This window comes from Watersipora subatra, chromosome 9, assembly GCF_963576615.1.
Source record: "Watersipora subatra chromosome 9, tzWatSuba1.1, whole genome shotgun sequence".
NCBI lineage: Eukaryota > Metazoa > Bryozoa > Gymnolaemata > Cheilostomatida > Watersiporidae > Watersipora > Watersipora subatra.
This window is the reverse complement of record NC_088716.1, coordinates 10,891,699-10,911,617: the sequence shown is the minus strand read 5'-3', so window position 1 is coordinate 10,911,617 and position 19,919 is coordinate 10,891,699. Positions and strand designations below refer to the sequence as shown.

General features: G+C 38.3%; 2 protein-coding genes across 7 annotated transcripts in view; one reads left to right on the top strand and one right to left on the bottom strand.

Annotated features, from left to right (window-relative positions):
- Positions 1-19,919, bottom strand: part of LOC137403550 (THAP domain-containing protein 5-like) — a 290,272-nt gene that overhangs the window by 32,101 nt on the left and 238,252 nt on the right. For 5 of the 6 annotated variants that reach the window (XM_068089496.1, XM_068089497.1, XM_068089500.1 and 2 more), the window contains exon 1: positions 392-531. The exons of the other annotated variant lie outside the window; for it this stretch is intronic. In XM_068089496.1, the coding sequence (XP_067945597.1) occupies positions 392-516 (125 nt within the window). In that variant the 5' untranslated portion in view covers positions 517-531. Of the gene's footprint in view, positions 1-391; positions 532-19,919 lie in introns of those variants that run through there. 6 annotated transcript variants of the gene reach the window in all.
- LOC137404776 (uncharacterized) overlaps positions 665-19,919 on the top strand; it is a 39,449-nt gene continuing 20,194 nt past the window's right edge. The window contains exons 1-5 of the mRNA XM_068091007.1: positions 665-796; positions 4,676-4,781; positions 7,268-7,407; positions 8,684-8,830; positions 19,055-19,216. Of these exons, the coding sequence (XP_067947108.1) occupies positions 665-796; positions 4,676-4,781; positions 7,268-7,407; positions 8,684-8,830; positions 19,055-19,216 (687 nt within the window). The remainder of the gene's footprint in view (positions 797-4,675; positions 4,782-7,267; positions 7,408-8,683; positions 8,831-19,054; positions 19,217-19,919) is intronic.

Genomic DNA, 19,919 nt, shown 5'->3' with positions numbered 1-19,919 from the left:
TATTTGTTGGTCCTCTTGTCGCCTTGTAGAATTTGGTCGTCTTGTCATGATATCAATAGCATATCAATAATAACAATAACATAAATATTTGTAAATAAAAACAAGTAAGTAAATAAAAAAATAATAAAAACAGCATTGACATTTACATTATTCATTTTGTTCTTACTCATTTGATCAAAGATCTTAATTTTTAACATCTACAATATAACAATTAACTTTCAAAAAACATAAACGAGTTGATATCTCTATAATGCACCCACACGGGAGCAAATGAGATAACCAAGTAGACTAGACTAGAAGCAAGCTACGAACCAGCTATTAGCAAGCTTCTTCTGAACAGCTACTGCTGTACTAGTGCTGCTAATGCAGGAATAAAACGCTAAACTCACACCTGTGAAATGATATATCATTAAGCTTCCGTGCTTCAGGGTTGTCGTAGTGGTAACAATTAATAGCAAAACACTGATTTCCAGCAGATAAACGAGGTTTTTTCCTGAGATAATTATGATCTGCCATTTATCTAATTACAGCCGGAAGCCTATGTAGCAAAGTTTAAGATGGCGCTCAAATTGTCACACGGAAGTTAATTGGTTTAGATAGGCCAATGCCATTCCAGGGGTATGACTGTTCAGTGTATTGGAGCCCTACCAAACCTAGCCTGGGCATGGCTCTCGTGGGGGATTGGGAGAGGGACAATCTCTCTCCCAATCCCCCACGAGAGCCATGCCCAGGCTATACCAAACCTATCGAATTCAGTCCCAAAACCGCGAAGGAGTTGAATTTGGAATGTGCAATGGTGAGTAGATTTTACACAACGTTTGGTAGCTGAGTTAAGCTTTCGTAAATCAGTTTACGTCTTGACTGATTTATTGTACTAAACGAATTTTGTACGTTGCATGCAATTTTATTAGTAGATTAATAACTTGAGAGAAAACGAGCTTAAAAAATATAGAAACAAATACATGTAATAGTTTGGCAAAGTAGATGTAATGAAGGTCACATGCGAGCACTCATAACAGTTTATTAAACCTAATTGCAAAAACAGCATAATATGCAAGAACTGGCCATTCAGCACCTTCACAGTAATTTACCACTACTGCACTAACAAATCTAAACAAGCGCGATTCACTAATTCATGCCTCCTTGATTTGTAACATCACAGAGAAAACCAACAAAAAACCAGATAGCTCACAAATGAACTTATATGTACAGGCACAAACAGTAGGCAAAACTGCATCTTTAAAATTAGTCAAACATGCACACCCCAATGAAGCGTGCTACGAACTTGTAATAATTAAGTCAACTTCCAACATACACATTCTATCACTACCGACTATACTCAGTGAGTGGCTTAACATAAGCAAACTAGGCTTCGTAAAACTTTGCCAGCTAACATGGTGCCCATCGATCACGCACTAGCACTTCTTGACCATTGCCATCTTCGCCATCAGTGTTTTCATGGAATTCTCCACCCGTGTTATTTTGATATTGACCTCCATCACTCAGAAGTTGCTCATGACTCACGTCATTCTATGCGTGGCAAGCCTTTACATCAATTTCAGACCTCAATATCAAAATATTTTCATCTGTTTCCTTTTTTCCCCAAGAAGCCAAGCTAGTTTCTATTCCAGTCATAGGATGCACCTACCTGAGATCATATTTATTCTGCTGGTGTACTTTACCACATCTAAAGCAAGATTCTCTGTGCCTTCAAATTTTGGATTCGTCAACCCATTTTGACAAAATTAATGAAATTCAAATCAATTCACTATGATACCTGATCGAGGATAGAAGTAGTCACGGAACTTATCTAAAACATTCTCCAGCATTGTTTCATCCTTGCTTTCACAGATCATTGTCAATTAATTTCATTTGGCTTTAAAGTTCTTGAATATAACTCCCAAGTTGTCACAAATATATCATTAGGCAAACTTCACAATTTATACGGTCGGTGCAAATGGTTTCATGGCAGCACTTTGTTTATATTGTCTATAATCGTTCTATAAATCTAATCGCCAGGTTATTAGTATGAAGTCAGACCTTATGTTGGTGTGCTAGCCTAGCGTCTATACATGAATTAAAGGCAAACTACGATCTGTTTTCTAGAATTAAGTATGTCGCATAAGATGGCCTCAACCAGCTATATCATTGTTAATATTTTTGCGAGCTACATTTACATGTAGGTAACTAATAAATATACTATGTACGTAGATAAACTCAACTAAAACAATATGATATTATAGAAATTTTAAACAATGAATACAGATGGCTAATTCGTTTTAAAATAATGGTAATCAATGCATGAAGTTGAAGCTTTATTGGTTTTATAGAATGACAAACAAATAGCATTACTGTATAAAGTAGTAATATTCGTTTGGATTCAGGCAAATGTTCATTAAATGTACTGCAGAAATCTTTGATACAGATGATAAAATGTTAAATGGATTGTTTGCACATTTCCATCGGTAGATGACCCTACAACGTAACTTGATCATTCTTAGAATGTGTATGTTATACAAAGCATAAACTGTTAATAAATAGTGTAATCTGTTTCGAAATTTTCCCAAACTCATCCCTTTGGTCCTTCAAAATGAAAACAACTTATTAACTTCTTAACTTAATAACTGTACAATAACTGTGATATTGTTGGTTAGTATCGACAACTTTTCAATTGTTTCTCCAATTGTTTTGGATCCAAGATTACAGTAATTTTGTATTAAGGTAAAAAGGGACTGCACCTCTTCCAATGTCAATGTAATAATTTTTTTTCATCAGCAAAGTCTGTATTGTAAAGAAAGAAAATCACCGCATGTGTCTAAAATAATGTGAAAAAATGATGGACACAAGGTAACTTGTATATGAAAACAAGGTACTGCTACACGTCGTTTTTCCCTAAAGTGTGACAAGAGAGAACAATATTTTTCAGTTAAACTGTGGCACTCTTATTATTCAAATCGAATTTTCGCGCTTGCACCGACTTGGCGCTTTATGTTATATAGAATTTCTTACATCATACAATAAATAAGTTATACAAAAATTTTTTCTGTTCAGTGGAATTTTTGTCTGTTTTACACCAATGCTATAATTAGCCAAACCTAAAACCAAAATAATCTCAAAACATAACTTCTCACCACATATTTTCTAAATTCCAAAGTTACCTTCCTCATATTGCTAGTGAAAGGCATCGAATGAACATGAGTATGTCTTACAAGGATGCTTGGCTGTCTCTTTTTAGTCGATTCCTAATCCATTACATATTTTGACGTCCTTGTTACGTCAAAATACATTGTAATGCTTTGTTTTCTTTTTGTTAAACAACTTACTTTCTTTTGAATGGCCTGCTTCTTTTGGCCTGTAGTTACTTTTTAATAGAGCCTTTCAGCAGATGAGACAACATGCATCATATAAAAAGACTTGTTTCGAATTTTCACCTTGAAGAAGCAGTTTTGACATGTTTCAGTAGGAACAATAGACAATATTTGAGCAAACACTTTAGAGAGATTCATTGAAATCTAGTTTGACTACAGAAGAACATAGCGAACACGTAACTAGATTATCATCTATTACCGTGATACAGTCAGAGCTCTCTCTCCTTACGATGAATAGTCTCAACATTTCTCTTTATTACCTCTACCTCATCCGCTAAAGTTTCACAGAGATCACTCAACACTGATCAATGAATTCAGACAACCCGTTTAACTGTTTTTTCCAAAGCTAACTAACAACTTAAGCTACTTCGTTTGTTGACATTTATGATCAAATGGATCAAGTTTGTCACAAATCAATTAGTATGCATTAAAGATTTTGACGAATTGAGTAAAAGAATACTTGCTGGACCTGTTAGACAAGAAACTATCCTAAGCAAGACTAAAGAATTATTTTAGCAACATTGTTGCTCGTGATTAACAACAGGCCTGATTTTTCAGAGAGCTGATTTTTCTTCAAGTCTGTCTAGGCTCTGAAGTGTCATTCCATGATCATCATTTCATCAAACGATTCCATTGCTCCGTGTTGAATATAACTTAATAATCCATCATTTTTTTACGTCATCAAGTCGTTTGCACATGCGCTCGTTCACGAAAAATCCGCCATAGTTGTAGAAAACGATTGTTTTTCTTTTATTTAACAGTACTTTTCGGTGTTGTTTTGATACTATAATAAAAAATTTGTAAAGCAAAGCATCGTTTTCAAAAATTCATCGCAAAAGCTTCGTGTTTTTAACGAGAAAATTGTCTATAAAAATGGCCGACAACGATAAAATGACGCCACGAAAAAACGAAGGATATGTGCAACTCTTTATAACGCATCATTGTAAAGCTTTCTTCAATTAATTTATCACCCATAAAATGATAAATACAACACTATTGTATACATAATGTATAAAAAAAAAAATAAATGTATATATATGTCATAATTACAACCCTATGATACACACCATGATAGCTGTCTGGTAATGATGACATTCTCAGATGTCGCTTGCTTTTCATTTTATAGGCCAGATAGCTTACTAGAGCAAAAATGAGCTATTCAACAAAAACACGATACGAGGTAAATTTCAAGCATGCGGTTGTTTTGACAGTTGCTTGTCTGCAAACATTTCTAAGAACGTTCTCATGACAGTGTCAGCTACCTTTTAATTCGTCTGATGAATGATTTTTCATGTAATATATTACAGTACACCTACACGCCTTTGGATAAGATTGACTCTTGTCGCCTCTCCCAGGTTCATGTATACGGAGTCGTCAAGTTCGCTACCCCAGTTAAGAGAGCGCGTGGCACAAGTAGGTGTTTGGTTTTAAATATGCAATTTCTAGTTATTGCCCTGCCATACCAGCAACATATTTGAGGGCTACAGATGCCAACAGTTTTGAGTAACCAATTTAATGATTTACAAGCGCTGTGTTTATATCTCTCATGGACATCTGTCATAGGAGTTGTCACTCCTTTGTGGCTTATTTGCGTCCAGCAAAAGGTCACCTGGCAGCCAAATTTGTAAACTTCAAGATGGTTAAACAAAGTCAGTTCACAAGCTGTTGTTAACCAGTCTGTTAACCAATCTGTTAACTTGTCGTTAACAGTGTTTTTAACCAGTCTGGTTACTTGGTATACGGGTATGTAATACTTTTTATCGTTAATCATCGTCAAAAAATGATGTTTTTCATTACATGCCAAAAGAGAAAAAAAGTACAAATACAGAAATCAGGAATTATTGAGTGACTTGACCAAATGTGTTTTAAAAATTGGTACTCTAAAGGCGTGGTCATTTGAGCACCGAACCGAACTAAATGACGCAAAACGACGTCGCTCTCAACTGTAAAAAGTTCGACCGAAGACATTTCTAGCCGAAACGAACTATTTCGGTAGTGCTCGAAATTTTGTGCCGAACTCTTGCTCTTATTGGCTGGTTAAAATTCTAGAATTCTAGCGAGCACGCGTCACATTTCTCCTTACGTGCGTGTGAGTAAAGATAAAAGAAATGGGACGATACTTTATTTCGTTAAATAACAACATGAAGCAATTTACGACATGGTTCACCTGGACTTGTGATTGGGTTGCATAAATGTAAGATGTTGCACTTAAGTTTTGCATAAATGTAAGGGAATGGTTGTGATTTTCTTTCGTGTAGAATATAAGTAATGTGTCATATTCATCCTGATGAAGTATCGTTGACTGATTTATATATGTACTCAGCATAGAAAAACATTCATACGTTAATAAAAAAAATATAATTATGTTGATGGGCAGGGTTAGCAAAATCTTTGTATCGAGTGATTTATTTTGAGCAGCTGAACGATCTTCTGATAAATCTGCTGTGTAATTATAATTGTTCCTCAAAGTTTTTTGTTTACAATAAAAATATTTAACTCAAATACATAACAACTACTAATGAAACCGTGTCCTGTCTCTATACGTATGGTATCTAGGAAGCGAAGTGACTTCGGATGCCGTGTGACATGTGCCACGAACCGAACCAGCCTCCGAACCGATCCTACGTCGGTTCGGTGCTCGTGTGACCACGCCTTAATAGTATTGTGGAGAAGTCAGGATAGTGAATTGAAAGTTGTAGTAACAGAAAGTTAATAAATTGAAATATACGTTGGTGGATGTACTACATGTATGTAGGCATCAGTAGGCTATGTAGAATTTTTAAGTGTAACTTCAAAATGGCGGTAATTATGGTTGGTCATTGTTTATGTTAAACAACTGAATGGGGATCAGAAGTTGGGGATTCCTACTTTAATACACATTGACTCAAATTATATTGAAACGAATTTGTGTAGTAACAACTACAACACTCAGTTTAGAATGTATGGTAATCCTCCATACTTTATGGTCCAGATTTTGGGGCTTCAGTTCTTGACATAGTAAAAAATGTTAATTAAAAAATTTAAGGAAATTAATCAAAATAAAACACTAAAATACATAATTTTCTGTGTCATTTTTTGGCCTAATAAAATCTTTCCATGAGCAGCATTGTGATAGCATTCTCTGTGGTTCGCTGTTTTCCTGATACATTTTATGAAGTATGAAAGTGCAAAGTTTTTGTGAGTCTATTCATAATGCCTCTTAAACTCTGTTGACACTCAAAATTTTCTAATAAACATGAGAAAAAAAAGAAAATGTGAACGATTAATAAAAAGTGATTTTATTAGATATGGGTTTATTAGTTTCCGTTTCGGTATTTTCACTTTTCACGGGGAGTTGTCTGTCCCTTCTGGATTTACTGGGTCACTGGACACGATTTACCCCGAATATCATACGGGCTTTTATATATGAATATCATATGCAAATCTTTCCACTGCTCTCAAACAATGGAAATATTTGTAGGGAATCAATTCTATTTATTGTGAGTGGTCTCTTATTTAGAAACTAAATTTTGTAACCTCATAGGATGAGTTTCCTTCCAAGACGAAAGCCGTTATTGTTTTGTATTGAACTACGCTTGTATGGTCTGATCTCTATGGACCTTGAAAGTGTAGTGGAGATAAACATGAAATGGCATTTCTAACAAGCTGCTATTTGTAATGCCATGAGAAAAGTATGAGTGAGAGCGTCAACTTATCTTTGACACTCTTTGAGGCTTGTTAATCCTTGTTATTAATATTTAGGGTATATTAATGGCAGAGTTGCGAAAAGTCTATATGTACTCAATTTGCAGCTGTCTTTATTCTGTTATTGAACAATAGTCTGTAGGGAGATAACTTCTCCTCTGTGTCAGATGGAGGTCCTTTTACACTGAAGGTTTGAAGGACACACTTTGTTACAGGCTACTACACTACTGTGAGTCTTGTCAATGAGACCCTACACAAAGCTGGCTCAAAGTTCGTTGTCTCTATTTTTGCTGATCAGGGGAACCGACTTCCTAATTGTAAAGTGGGAGATATACTCCGTGTCAACAGAGTGAAGGTCAGAATGGTAGCATGTCAATTCTCAGCCATCACTAGCTAGTGAGGACAACCCATAGATATATAAACGATAGATATATAAGGTTTATATATCTATGGGTCAACCTTATTTACCTTACCACTAGGGTTACTATGTGAAGGTTTCAAGGTCATTTGTAATTGATTGGTTTCCTAGTTGCTGACTCAGTACTAATATCAACTAAAGCCTCACGGTATTGGGATTTAACAATTTGCGATTTTTAAGGTTGGCGATTTGAAAATTGTCACCATTCAAGGAAATATTGTCGATCGTATCACATCTGAAGATTTTCAGAGTGATTTTTACTGGAGCTAAATTGCACGGGCTTTTTTGTCCTATAATAAGCTCATTCCATGGCCTTCTATACCCACGGGCATTCATGAAATAAATCATTCTAATTACCATGAACACAAAACAGTTTCTTTCTAGGCTAAAATACACCAATATTATTAACAAAAGTGTACAAGTCTTTTTTACATAATAATATGATATAATACGAATCTTCTATTTGTAATATCGAATCGTCAGGTGATTTATGTAAATTGTGAAGCTCTACTCTCAACACTTGAAAAATTTTTTCTGTCAAAACTGCTAACTCAATAAGAGCACCAAGGTCTATCAGCAAGAAAAGTAGTTTTCAAGTGCCCTTCTAGCTGTATTGGCTTTGTTAAGAAGGCTGAAGGTAGTAAAACCATATAATGAATGACATAGCCCACCGTCCGTGCAGTAATTTGTGTTACGTTGATCTTTACACACAGTGGTACAAAACCAGCTATACTAGAAATATATAACTGATGCGCTATTATTAATGACTGGTTGCATGTACCATCGTTTCACTTCGTATCGACATTATGCTTCCAGCGGCATAAAGCATGTTGTAGCTTGTTTTAGACCTTTTTACATTGCTCCCGTTACACTGGCTAATTCTTTTAGCGGTTTGCACTTCTTTACCTTTTGAAAAATTGCTAAAAATGAGAAGTTTTTTAGCGTAATGCTAATAGCCATCATGAAACAGTTCTGAGTATAGAACTTCATGGGATGATACACTATCAGAGTAGATGTTATTTTGAAAAAAATTAAACCTGTTGAAGAAAACACCAGCCCTTTATAGTTTCACCTTATAAGGGAAGGAAAATGTATGGAAGGAAAACAATGGAAGAAAAAATAACATCATTTGCCGAACCCTATTTGCTCATATCTAGTTTCTAATTTGTGAACACTATTAAACTATATTGTTAATGTGTAGCCTGTGCTCCAGTTGGACAGGTTTCAAGGCTCCACTATAGGAAAGACGCAGCTATTCTATGGAGGGTCCTGGATTCTTTTTGCTCAAGGGAACTCGAGTCTTCAGTGGGACTCAGCATCGTCCTCGGAGGCATGTTGTCAAAATGAAGAGGCTGACATCGTACGTAATATACACACAAGTTGTGTCAAAGGAAAAAAATTATCATTAGTAGTTTTAGGCCTGCTGCCCTCTGGCTTGTGGGCAAAAATTACCTGGGATTGTATCTTTTCTAATGTGAAGGCTGTTTTATAATATCCAGAATTATGTAGGTTTCCACTCTCCTGTCTTGCATGTAGTTAAGGCTGGTTCACACTTAATCGCTGTATTTCAGAGTTGCTGCCACAATACTTCGGTGATCGTCGATAATAACCAACCATGTTCACACTATCACATAACCATCGGCGTTTGCATCAGGAAATACTCAGGTGACGCAGTGTTTTCATTTATCTTTTTAAATTTTCGCGAAGAATCTCTTTGTTTTCGCGTGTGAGAATAAAAAACTAGTCCCGCAGCGACTATCATAAACTGATATGAATAAATCACTCTATTCGCGAATTACCATCGGCGAAATGGTTCAAATTTGAAAGGCGGTCATCAATGCTCGGCAAAATATCGGGAAAGTTTGACAGTTGCAAACTTTCCCGACGTGTCCGCGATACTTCGTCGATGCCATCATTTCGCGGTTCACATAATCGATGGTGGACGCCGACAAACGGCGACATAGTGTGAACTGGCCTTTAGCTGCTGGAAAGGGAAGACAACTTGCAATTAATCCTAAAGCTTCAGCTTTAGAAGATTTCTGTTTTTATGCATAAAGTCAGTCAGCACAGCATGACTTATAAAAGCATTTCATATGTATGTGAATATACATGTGAATGGAAACAGTTTATTCAGCGAATTCGAAGAGCTCAGGAGACATCGAAGCTCTTGATGTTGCAAGCCTTAAAGGTTGACTTGCAACAAAATTCACATTACAGTTATTTGGTATCAAAAGATTCGCCATGTCTTACTCTATTGTGTTGTAGGTGCCAAATATGTGGGAATGTGATTAAAAGCTCGTAAAAGCTAAAAACGAACAGAAAATCGCAGCCACACGAGACCGCCCTAGTTTGGATTCGTTTTCCAAAACGGCTAAAATGTGACGTATGTGTGCTAAAACGGCTAAAATGTGTGCGAGATAGTTTATGTTTACACTTTCATGCATCCTTATTCGTCGAACTATTTTCACAAATATACTTCACGCTTGCTATAAAAACCATGTCTATTGTTCTTACGCGTCTATTTTATCGGCATCGTAATGCTGCAACTTTGAGCACTGATATCTCAAAACGTAGCATAAAAATATGTTTAATTTTTTAGGCTTAGCTTGAACGATTGCATATCATCCTCTGATAAAAATGATGAGCCTTTTGGTCCGCTATGATGGTTGAAAAATGCTGTAGAAATTTTTCGCGCCATATAGCGGGAATTGTAAGTCACATGATCAGATAATGTTAGTTTCAGTTCAAGTTTGATCTATCGCAAATAGCAAACACGCTTTCTCATATTAAACTTGTTTATTTCAATTCGTCATCATGACTAACGCGCCACATAGTGTTTGTGCAGCTGCCAAGCTGAGAAGCACCTTTTTTTTTGCCAAGAGCTGAAAAAAGACCAGACCTTCACCGGGCGTGGAGCAACTGGGTGAAGCTGGATGTGACAAACTTTATTTATTCGTCTGCTTACTCTTACCTTTGTTTTCGCCAGTTCAAAGACGACATGTTTTCTAACCTGTTTGCATACTCCACATATCACCAAAGCACGTGAGTAATTTATTTTATGAACTACTTGTATTAGTAGTTGTAACTCGGGTTATTATCTAGTATTCTCCTAATAGTACTGTATTAATCTATATTTAATATAACAATATTAATGTCATTTAATTGTAATATTATATTATTAGTATTTTATCTTTTTAATTACGTGTATTATTCTTATTATAATAACAAAACTAATTCATACTGCATATCTATCTGTAAAACGTAATATATTAATATATAATTGATAAAATAATGTTGTTTCACGATTAATTTCGCCAAATTTCTTAACCCCCACTCACTTATAGATATGTTATATAAAATAGTTATTGTCATTTTCTGGTATCATCGTTAATAGCATATTAATATTATTAGTTGATTATTATTAGTATTAGATGAAGAGTTTGTGCCAACCACTGAAGACTGGGAAGAGTTTGAGCGCTATGTTGGCCAGCGTCAAACGCTCTCCAATTACATGTAAGATAGAGCTGAACTAAACCAAACTTGACAAAATATAAAAAATATCCATAGAGTTATTACTCACATTTTATGTTTACAATATCATGGATTCTGATAGGGTTTTGTAAAATCTGTGTCATGATTGCATGGCTATATATTTATTCTTTTTCTGATCAAGCAAATATGATATAATAACAGGAAATGATGTTGTACAAATCTTATTGCAAGTCAACTATTGTGTTGTGATTTCAGACCCGAATCGTCCTTCAAAGAGGAGAAAATAATAGTAAGTGTGACAGCACTCCAGCGACTATTTCACTGTCACACCTGCGCCCTCCCCTGCTCATTCACGATGGTGCGAGAAGGCGGATGGGTAGAGTTCAAGGTTACATGTGCCTCCTGTCACCAATCGTACACTTGGGAAACAACTGCCAGGGTGAACAGAGCTCACGTCATCAACCCCCTGCTGGCAGCTGCATCACTCTTGTCTGGCGGATGCCTTACGCAGAACCTCCGTTTTCTGTCGCTCCTGAACATCGCAATACCAAGCCACAGCGTTTGCCTCTACCAACAAAGAGAATACTTACATGGTGTGAGTGTTAATATTTACTCATAAACTTGGAAAATGTGAGTAAAAGCTTGGCACACTAATTGAATAACAACATTTAGAAACAATTTTTTTCTTGAAATGAAAATATGTCATCCTTCAAGCAAAATATATTATAATTCAAAATTCTGATTCTTCATCATAGTATAGCACAAAAAGGGGGAAGAGGATTCTACATTCTTAGACTAATGATAATGATACAAATTAATCTTGTATAATGAAGTTTTACAATATTTTACAGTGTATTGCTGAGCAGTACACCCTGCATAACGAGGGATTGATGGCAGCAATCGATTGGGAGCTTGATTTGGCAGGTGACGGTAGATGCGATAGTCCGGGGCATTGCGCACTATACAGAGCCTACACTATGATGGATCAGAGCTGCGGTTTAATAGTCAGCAGCCATCTTGTCAAGGTAAAACTTTGACAGTTTTTACTTCACAGCCTGACAAAAACCCAAATTTTTTACTATTTATCAATACATAAACATGAAGTTGCTCATCTAGCTAAATAGTTCATTCAAATAATGTGAAAGTAATTGTTGGTCGTAACTTTCTTTACTTTGCAGTCAACAGAGACCACCAGCTCTAACACCATGGAGCTGGAAGGCTTCAAGCGATGCCAGTCCGATCTAATTTCCCACGGCCTGAGAGTGAGGTCCATTACAACGGATGTTGTTACAAAGGTTGTGTGCATACTGCAAGCTTGTGTTTTGGCTTATGCCGCAAATTTGTCGCCGTGAGCAACGGCCTCTACCTGCATGCTTGGTGTCTAAGATTCGGGCTCTTTTCCCACCAACGGATGATGAAGAAGAGTTTGCAGACTTGCAAACAAGATTTGCGGCATAAACCAAAACACAAGATTACGGTATGCACACAACCTTTTCCGAGCATTTGGCGATGGCTCTCCAAATGGGAATAGATTATCTACCAAAACAACTATTGAAAAACAATAATTGCTGATCATCAAAACAATCTCGATCTTTATATAATAAAATCATAAAACTAATACACTCTCTACTGTAGTAAGTGTACAAGCCAAATATACCAGTTCTCCTTGTGTTCCACGAGTTCAGAATGTGTGTGTTCAGCTGATGCATTAAATGTGTAACACAAGAATTGTAGATAATGCTTGACACATTAGCATAGCCTTGGTGTTGTTGGCATTAAATGAATATCCAACTCACTATGATATCGCAGGTAATTATTCCACCTCAACTCAAGGGGTGCAGACGCCACAAATTCGTTTACACCAGGATGCATACCAGGCATTCATGCTCCCCTCGGTCAAGGAGACAATGCGCAAACTCAGCATAATGGCAGCACAAACATTCAGGAAGAAATGGCATGTCTTGACAACGCTCGCAGGCACACCACTCTGTAGCCGGTGGTATTAGCTCCTAAAGAAATGAACAGATATGTCTATGCAACCATAGCTAATACATCAGGTCGATGTTATCCAACAGTATATCAGTGCAGCACTAGATTTAAATATTAAAATTGTTAATGTTGTCATTCGAGAAAAATCTGTAATTATTTTTTCGCAATATTGAAGCGATAATTATCATCATTAAAATCATATATAATAATATTCGTTCTATCACTCTCAAGCTAAAACTGTTGCGTGACGCCGAACTGTCTTTATTGAACACACCAAGATTCATGCGCAATACAAAATAGCACGCAAACATGAGTATAATACAACATCTCTCCTTTCCAACAGTGACTTAAGTGCAACGGGGATAATACTGGAACGTGTATGAAAGCTATGAACTGAGAAATAACACATCTAATACCTTTATCTGAAAAACCAGTAACATGACTCTACCGACGTAGATACCAATTCGGTTTGGAATATAAGTGAGATAAAATAGCATACGAGCCAGCTTAAGACATAAGCATGATAAAGGAGTATTCTCAAATGAGTACATGAGTATCGGGGGGAGCATGTGGGTAGGAGTCAAGAGGTTACAGGTCAAGTTTTACTGGAGGTTTTACTTCGCGGCCAGAACGTGTCGTGTACTGGGGTACATCTGACTTGATGGGTGTATTACAACCTGCCTGGGGACTCTCTCTAGGCTCAACAACTACTTGACTAGATGAACTCAACTCACTATCCGGGACTACCTGCACCAGACTTTTACGATTACGCCTCAACTCCATGCCGTTAGCATCTCTGAGAACATAGGACCTAGGGGAAGTCGCCTGAGATACTTTGGCCTCTCTGTTTAAGTCTCTGATAACCACTCTGTCTCCAACCTTAAGGGGAGATAGCGGCACTGCTTTATGTCTCTGATCGAAACTGATCTTTGTCTGACTTCTTCTGTACTCCTCTCTTTCCCTGACTACAGACCTCTGCGGTGTCTGAGGGTCCAGCAACTTAGACAAGATGGGAACTGTGGTCCTGAGTTTTCTACCCATTAACAGCTCTGATGGGGACATCCCATTTTCCAAGGGTGAAGACCGGTATGCCAGCAAGGCCAGATACGGATTAGATTCCTTCTTGAGCAGCGCCTTAACCGTTTGAACTGCTCTCTCCGCAGCACCGTTTGCCTGGGGATGTTTTGGCGAGCTAGTAACATGCACAAACCCGTAAGACGAAACAAAATGCTTGAACTCTGAACTAGAATATTGGGGGCCATTGTCTGAAACCAACAGCTCTGGGATACCATGTCTGGCAAAAATACTACGCAAGTGATCCACAACTTCTCTACTACTGAGTTCGGACAGGGGGGCAACCTCCACAAACCTAGAATAGTAGTCTACTAGCACAAGATACCATCGGCTCTGGTGGTAAAACAAGTCACTGCCTAACTTCTCCCACGGTCTTTGGGGAAGTTCAGCTACCATCAAAGGCTCCTGGACTGTGTTGGCATGTAATCTGCAGGTGTTACATTGACGCACCATCTCAGCGATCTGTTGGGATATTCCGGGCCACCAAACAGCCTGCTTTGCTCTAGCGCGGCACTTGGAGACTCCCAAATGACCTTGGTGGAGGGTCCTTAACACGCCAACTCTTTCAACTTGCGGGATAACAATGCGATCTCCTAAGACTAACAAACCATCTTGAATAGACAACCATGCTCTGGACTCAAAGTAGGGACGGAGAAGGACATCCTGGCTGGTCAAGTAAGCCGGCCATGACGTCTCAACAAACTGTATGACCTGGGACAAAACCTCATCTGCTTTTTGCAACTTGGCCAACTGAGCTAATTTTCCACTAGAAGCGAACATCTGATGGGCTTGTTTAGCAACAAGTTCCACCTCTTCAACAAAACACACCTCGTCAACTGTGGGCAACGCTTGAGAACGGGATAATGCATCTGCCAAGGTGTTGTCTTTCCCTGCCAAGTACTCGATCACGTACGAAAACCTCATCAGACGCATTCGAAATCTTTGAATGCGTGCTGTCAACTTGTCCAACTCGATGGTGCTAAGGAGTGGGATAAGGGGCTTATGATCGGTTTGAATTCGCACTGTCATACCCGTGATGTAATCCTTGAACTTGGTACATGCCCACACTACACCAAGTGCCTCCTGCTCTATTGTGGCATATCGTCTTTCAGTATCGGATAAAGAACGAGAGGCAGTTGCTACAACTCGTTTTGTACCATCAGGCTGAATCTGGAGCAATGCAGCCCCGATGCCATTTCGACAAGCATCAGATTGTACTATTGTTTCAGCTTTAGGGTCATACGCTGCAAGAACAAATTCTCTAGACAGTTCACCCTTGATCCGGGCAAAGGCTTTACTTTGGGAATCACCCCAAAACCACTGAGAGCCCTTACACAACAGATCTCTCAAGGGCCTGGACATTTCTGCCAAGTTTGGGGTAAATTTGCTAAACTGGTTAGCCATGCCCAGAAAACTACGCACATCTGAGACATTTTTCGGGTAGTGAAATCCTGAATACCTTGCATTGTCTCAGGACTAGCTCTGATGCCCTCTTCCGATATCACGTGACCTAAGAACTTTATGGAGCTCTTAGAAAACTCACATTTGGAACTGTTTAACGTCATTCCTGCCTCCGCCATACGCTTCAGAGCCAACCTCACTCGCTTATCATGTTCATCACTGGTGGAACCCCAGATGCAGACGTCGTCCATGTGGACAATAACTCCTTCAAGACCTGAAAGAACCTGGGAAACAACTTTGGCGTAGATCTCGGGACTAGAGGACAACCCAAAAGGAAGTCTATGATACGCAAACCTACCAAAGGGGGTCAGGAATGTAGTAAGCAGCTTGATTTCCTTAGACAATGGAATTTGATAAAACCCGGAGTTAGCATCCAATTTACTGAATACCTTCCCACGACCTAGCTTTGCCAAACTAGCATCAACATGTGCCATAGGATACCCTTCCCTCTTTACTACCAGGTTTAGTCGTGTATAGTCTACACAGATGCGAACTCGATTGTTGGGCTTGGGCACTACCACCATCGGAGAGCACCAATCCGTGGGCTCACTTACTGAAAATATAACTCCACAATCAACCATCTGCTTCAACTCATACTCTACTCTGTCTAACAAAGGGTAAGGGACAGACCGCGGCACATTTATTGCAAAAGGAGTGGAACCCGGTTTCAACCTGACCTCAACCTCTTGACTCATTCTACCCAGCCCTGAAAACAGACTAGGGAACTCAGATTTAAACCTGTCAAAAGAACACGGTTCTGATACATAGTCAATGCTAGTATTACATGCAATCAAGCCTAGATCAACACATGCTTTTCTACTAAGCAAAGCTTTGTTATGCGCTACCACATAAAGTTTCTCTACTACCTTGCGATTGTTTACATACAAAGTGGTTTCAAACCATCCTAACACAGGTATTTCAGCATTACTAGGGCCAAACAAGGATTTGTCTGGTAAGTTCAATTGCACTGATCCAAACAATTTACGGGGAATAATGGAGACATCTGCACCTGAGTCCAGTTTGAAGCGTACAGGTATGGGTATTTTGTCTACTTTCACTGTCTTAGTCCATTCAACATCAGCGGTCCGGTCATTGATTTCTCCTAGGAAAAAATGTCCGGGATTATCAGAGGAACATCTACTACTACTCGGCTGCTGATCCTGTTCCTCCAAGGCATGTACTGCACTAGGTTTGGATTTACATAAACGAGCAAAGTGCCCCTGCTTGTGGCATTTGTGGCATGTTGCATTCATGGCCGGACATTTTCCGAATGTGTGGGAGTTATGACCACATCGCCCACACTGTCTCACAGATGCTTGACCCGTTGGAGTTTTGCTACTACCACTATAAGTATCAGGTTTGGGTCGTTGCTGAGTATCACGATTATCGGTACCGCGCTTTACTGCATCCACTGCTTTGGTGTCACCGGCAGTTGCGTTTAGTTCACGTACGTTTCTATCGACTTGCTCGGCCTGTCTAGCCATTGCCACAGCTGTACTTTCAGTCAGTTTCTCAATGTCCATCTTCTGCATCTCTCTGCTCAAGTCCGTGTCAGTAATGCCGACTACCAGCCGGCCTCGTATCTGCTCTGACCGTTTTTCGCCAAAGTCACACTTGTCAGCGAGCTCATTAAGAGCACGTATATACTGTTCCACTGACTCACCCGGCATTTGGTCTCGCTTAAAAAACTTCGCCCTTTCAAATATCACGTACTTCTTAGGAGAGAAGTACTGGTTGAATCCCTCTAGCACTTTCTTATAATCCTTTTTATCGTCATCTGAAAGGCCTAAGCTGTTGAATATACTTTCGCTAGAAGGTCCCATACAATACAGCAAACTGTCAACTTGGACCTCTGGTTCATCTTGGTCTAGTTTGGAGATATTACGATATCTGCCCCACCTTCTAGACCACTCTGCCCATTTTTCCGGAAAAAAGTCGAACCCATCAGGGGGGTTAAATTTCGGCATCCCTCGAAATTAATTTTCACAACGCAAGCACAATTATTTCGTACTGGCCACCATGTTGCGTGACGCCGAACTGTCTTTATTGAACACACCAAGATTCATGCGCAATACAAAATAGCACGCAAACATAAGTATAATACAACAAAAACTATTACTACTAGCTAGCTTGGCACATAAGAGCTGGCTAGTGGCGGTGCTTACTTGCTGGGAGGTTTGATTCTGTTGAGGATCTTCTTCAGATAGAGCGTCAGGCTCGAAACGCCAGGGTCTTAACTCTTCAAAATTTGACATTTTTTATGATCGCAACTCAGACATGAATAGTCGAACGGAATGGCCAAGCCGAAACTGTAAAGCAGCGAGCATCTATATTTGATACGGGGTCTTAGGTAAAACCCGAAGTGATTATCATAAACTATTGCTACGATAAGTTTGATATTGAGCTTTTTATTGGCCTTTCAATTCACGCGAGAACGTCACGTGACAAGACAATAACCATACAGCGCGGATACGTCATCGAAATCAAGAGATTCCAATCTACGGCGGCCTTTTGTTTTTGAGCTTTTAAGAGCTTTTAATCACATTTCCACATATTTGGCACCTACCACACAACAGAGTAAAACATGGCGAATCTTTTGATACCAAATAACTGTAATGTGAATTTTGTTGCAAGTCAACCTTTAAAGAATGACTGACAATACATATCGCATTAACAGTAGAAGATGACATTGCAGATTTTTAGTTGAATATTATTTTTGTGTAACTTTAACCAAATAGTGTACCAGATTTTATCAATGTTTTCAATTTGGGGATATGAACAAAAATTTTTGCAATCTTGGCAAATTATCGACTAGAAACACCTGCAACAACTATATAAGCCTATATTAGAATCAGCTGTTTTTTGAACTAGATTAACTAAAAATTGCGTGTTCTAAATACTTATTTATGAAAGCAGAGCATGCATTGGTAGGTTTTAAACATGTAAGTTCCAAGAAGAGCTAATTTTTAGGTTAACTCTATAAATCTCCTATCTGAATAAATAAAGAATTTCTTGCATTTTACAAAATGTATGCACCTGCCTATTGGTGTAATTTGATAACCACAGCTTCAAAGTTAATGCGATATGTATAAATACGACGCAAACTTTTTCGGCATTTCTGGAATCTGCTTCGCCTTTGCATTATAAATATTTGCCATACTGAGTAGCTAAAACGTGAAGCGTAGTGACTAAATTTAAATGGCGGAAATTTATTAGAATGATGGCCAATGGAAGAACTTTTGTCTTTCATTTGCGCATTGGTTAATAATTGGCACCGTGTATCACACGTCTATGTTTTAAATGAAAGTAACTTGCGTCACAGATTGGAGCATCACAAATGGTTTTGTCTCCAAAATTTGTTACTTTTGTTATTCTAACATTAAAATCATTGTTGAAAGTTGAAATATCATGATTATATTGCTGTAGATAGACGTAATTTGAAAATTCTTTCAGTTAATTTTCAAATGTGGTCACTTGTAGCTTTCGAAAGATTTCTTATTTTTGAAGATTGTTTCTGAATTCTAGTTCTTATGAAAGTACGACCATAATGGCTGTGTTTTGTAAACAGCTGAAGGAACTACACGATTGGAGTGCCAAAGTAGGCCGCGAGTTGCTGGAGGAACCTACGAGTGTAATGGAAGAAAGTGAGGGACAGCGATCCCCCCGTAAAACTAAAGGCGGTTGCATCTGTGACCTCAGGCCGGATGAGTTTCAAGATCTACAAGCTCGTGTAAGCGTCTATCTATAGAATATATGTAGTTTATTGCAGTTGTACAGTTGTGTATATATACAACTGTACATATATAGCTAAGAGGTCAAGCTTCTACCTTGTTTTCTCAATGATAATGTGGTTTCCTGCCAGACTTTAGACCCTTTTGTATTCCTTATACCAATCTGTACATGGGGTGCATGATAAGAATACATTTAGTCCTGCGTTCATTCATAAACTTTGAGTTATCCGCTCTATGCCATTTTAATCACCTTGTGACCACACAGTAATTCCTCTATCAAAGGCCAACAAATGATTCCAATGAAATCTTTTTAGCATAGACAAAATGCATTTATTAAAAAAGCAAGTGTTTTGGTTGTTGTACAACCGAAACACTGGAATTCCTGAGCACTTGAAAGTTTTGTAAATATTTTTTGCCATCGGCTTTGCTGATGCAATTACATGCATAGTTTTGGCCACTGTCATCAGACCCTTTTACCAATTTGGTTATCATGTACCCCAGTCATGCAAAAAACTACTATATTTATGCTAAGATTGTTAGGGATATTTGAATGGAGTTTGAACACCTCATGTTGTACTTGAATGTTGTAGTTTGAATACCTAATCTTGTACTTGCTACACATAGGGTGTGCGGTCTGGGACTTACACACAGGGTGTGCGGTCTGGGATTTACACATAGGGTGTGTGGTCTGGGACTTACACA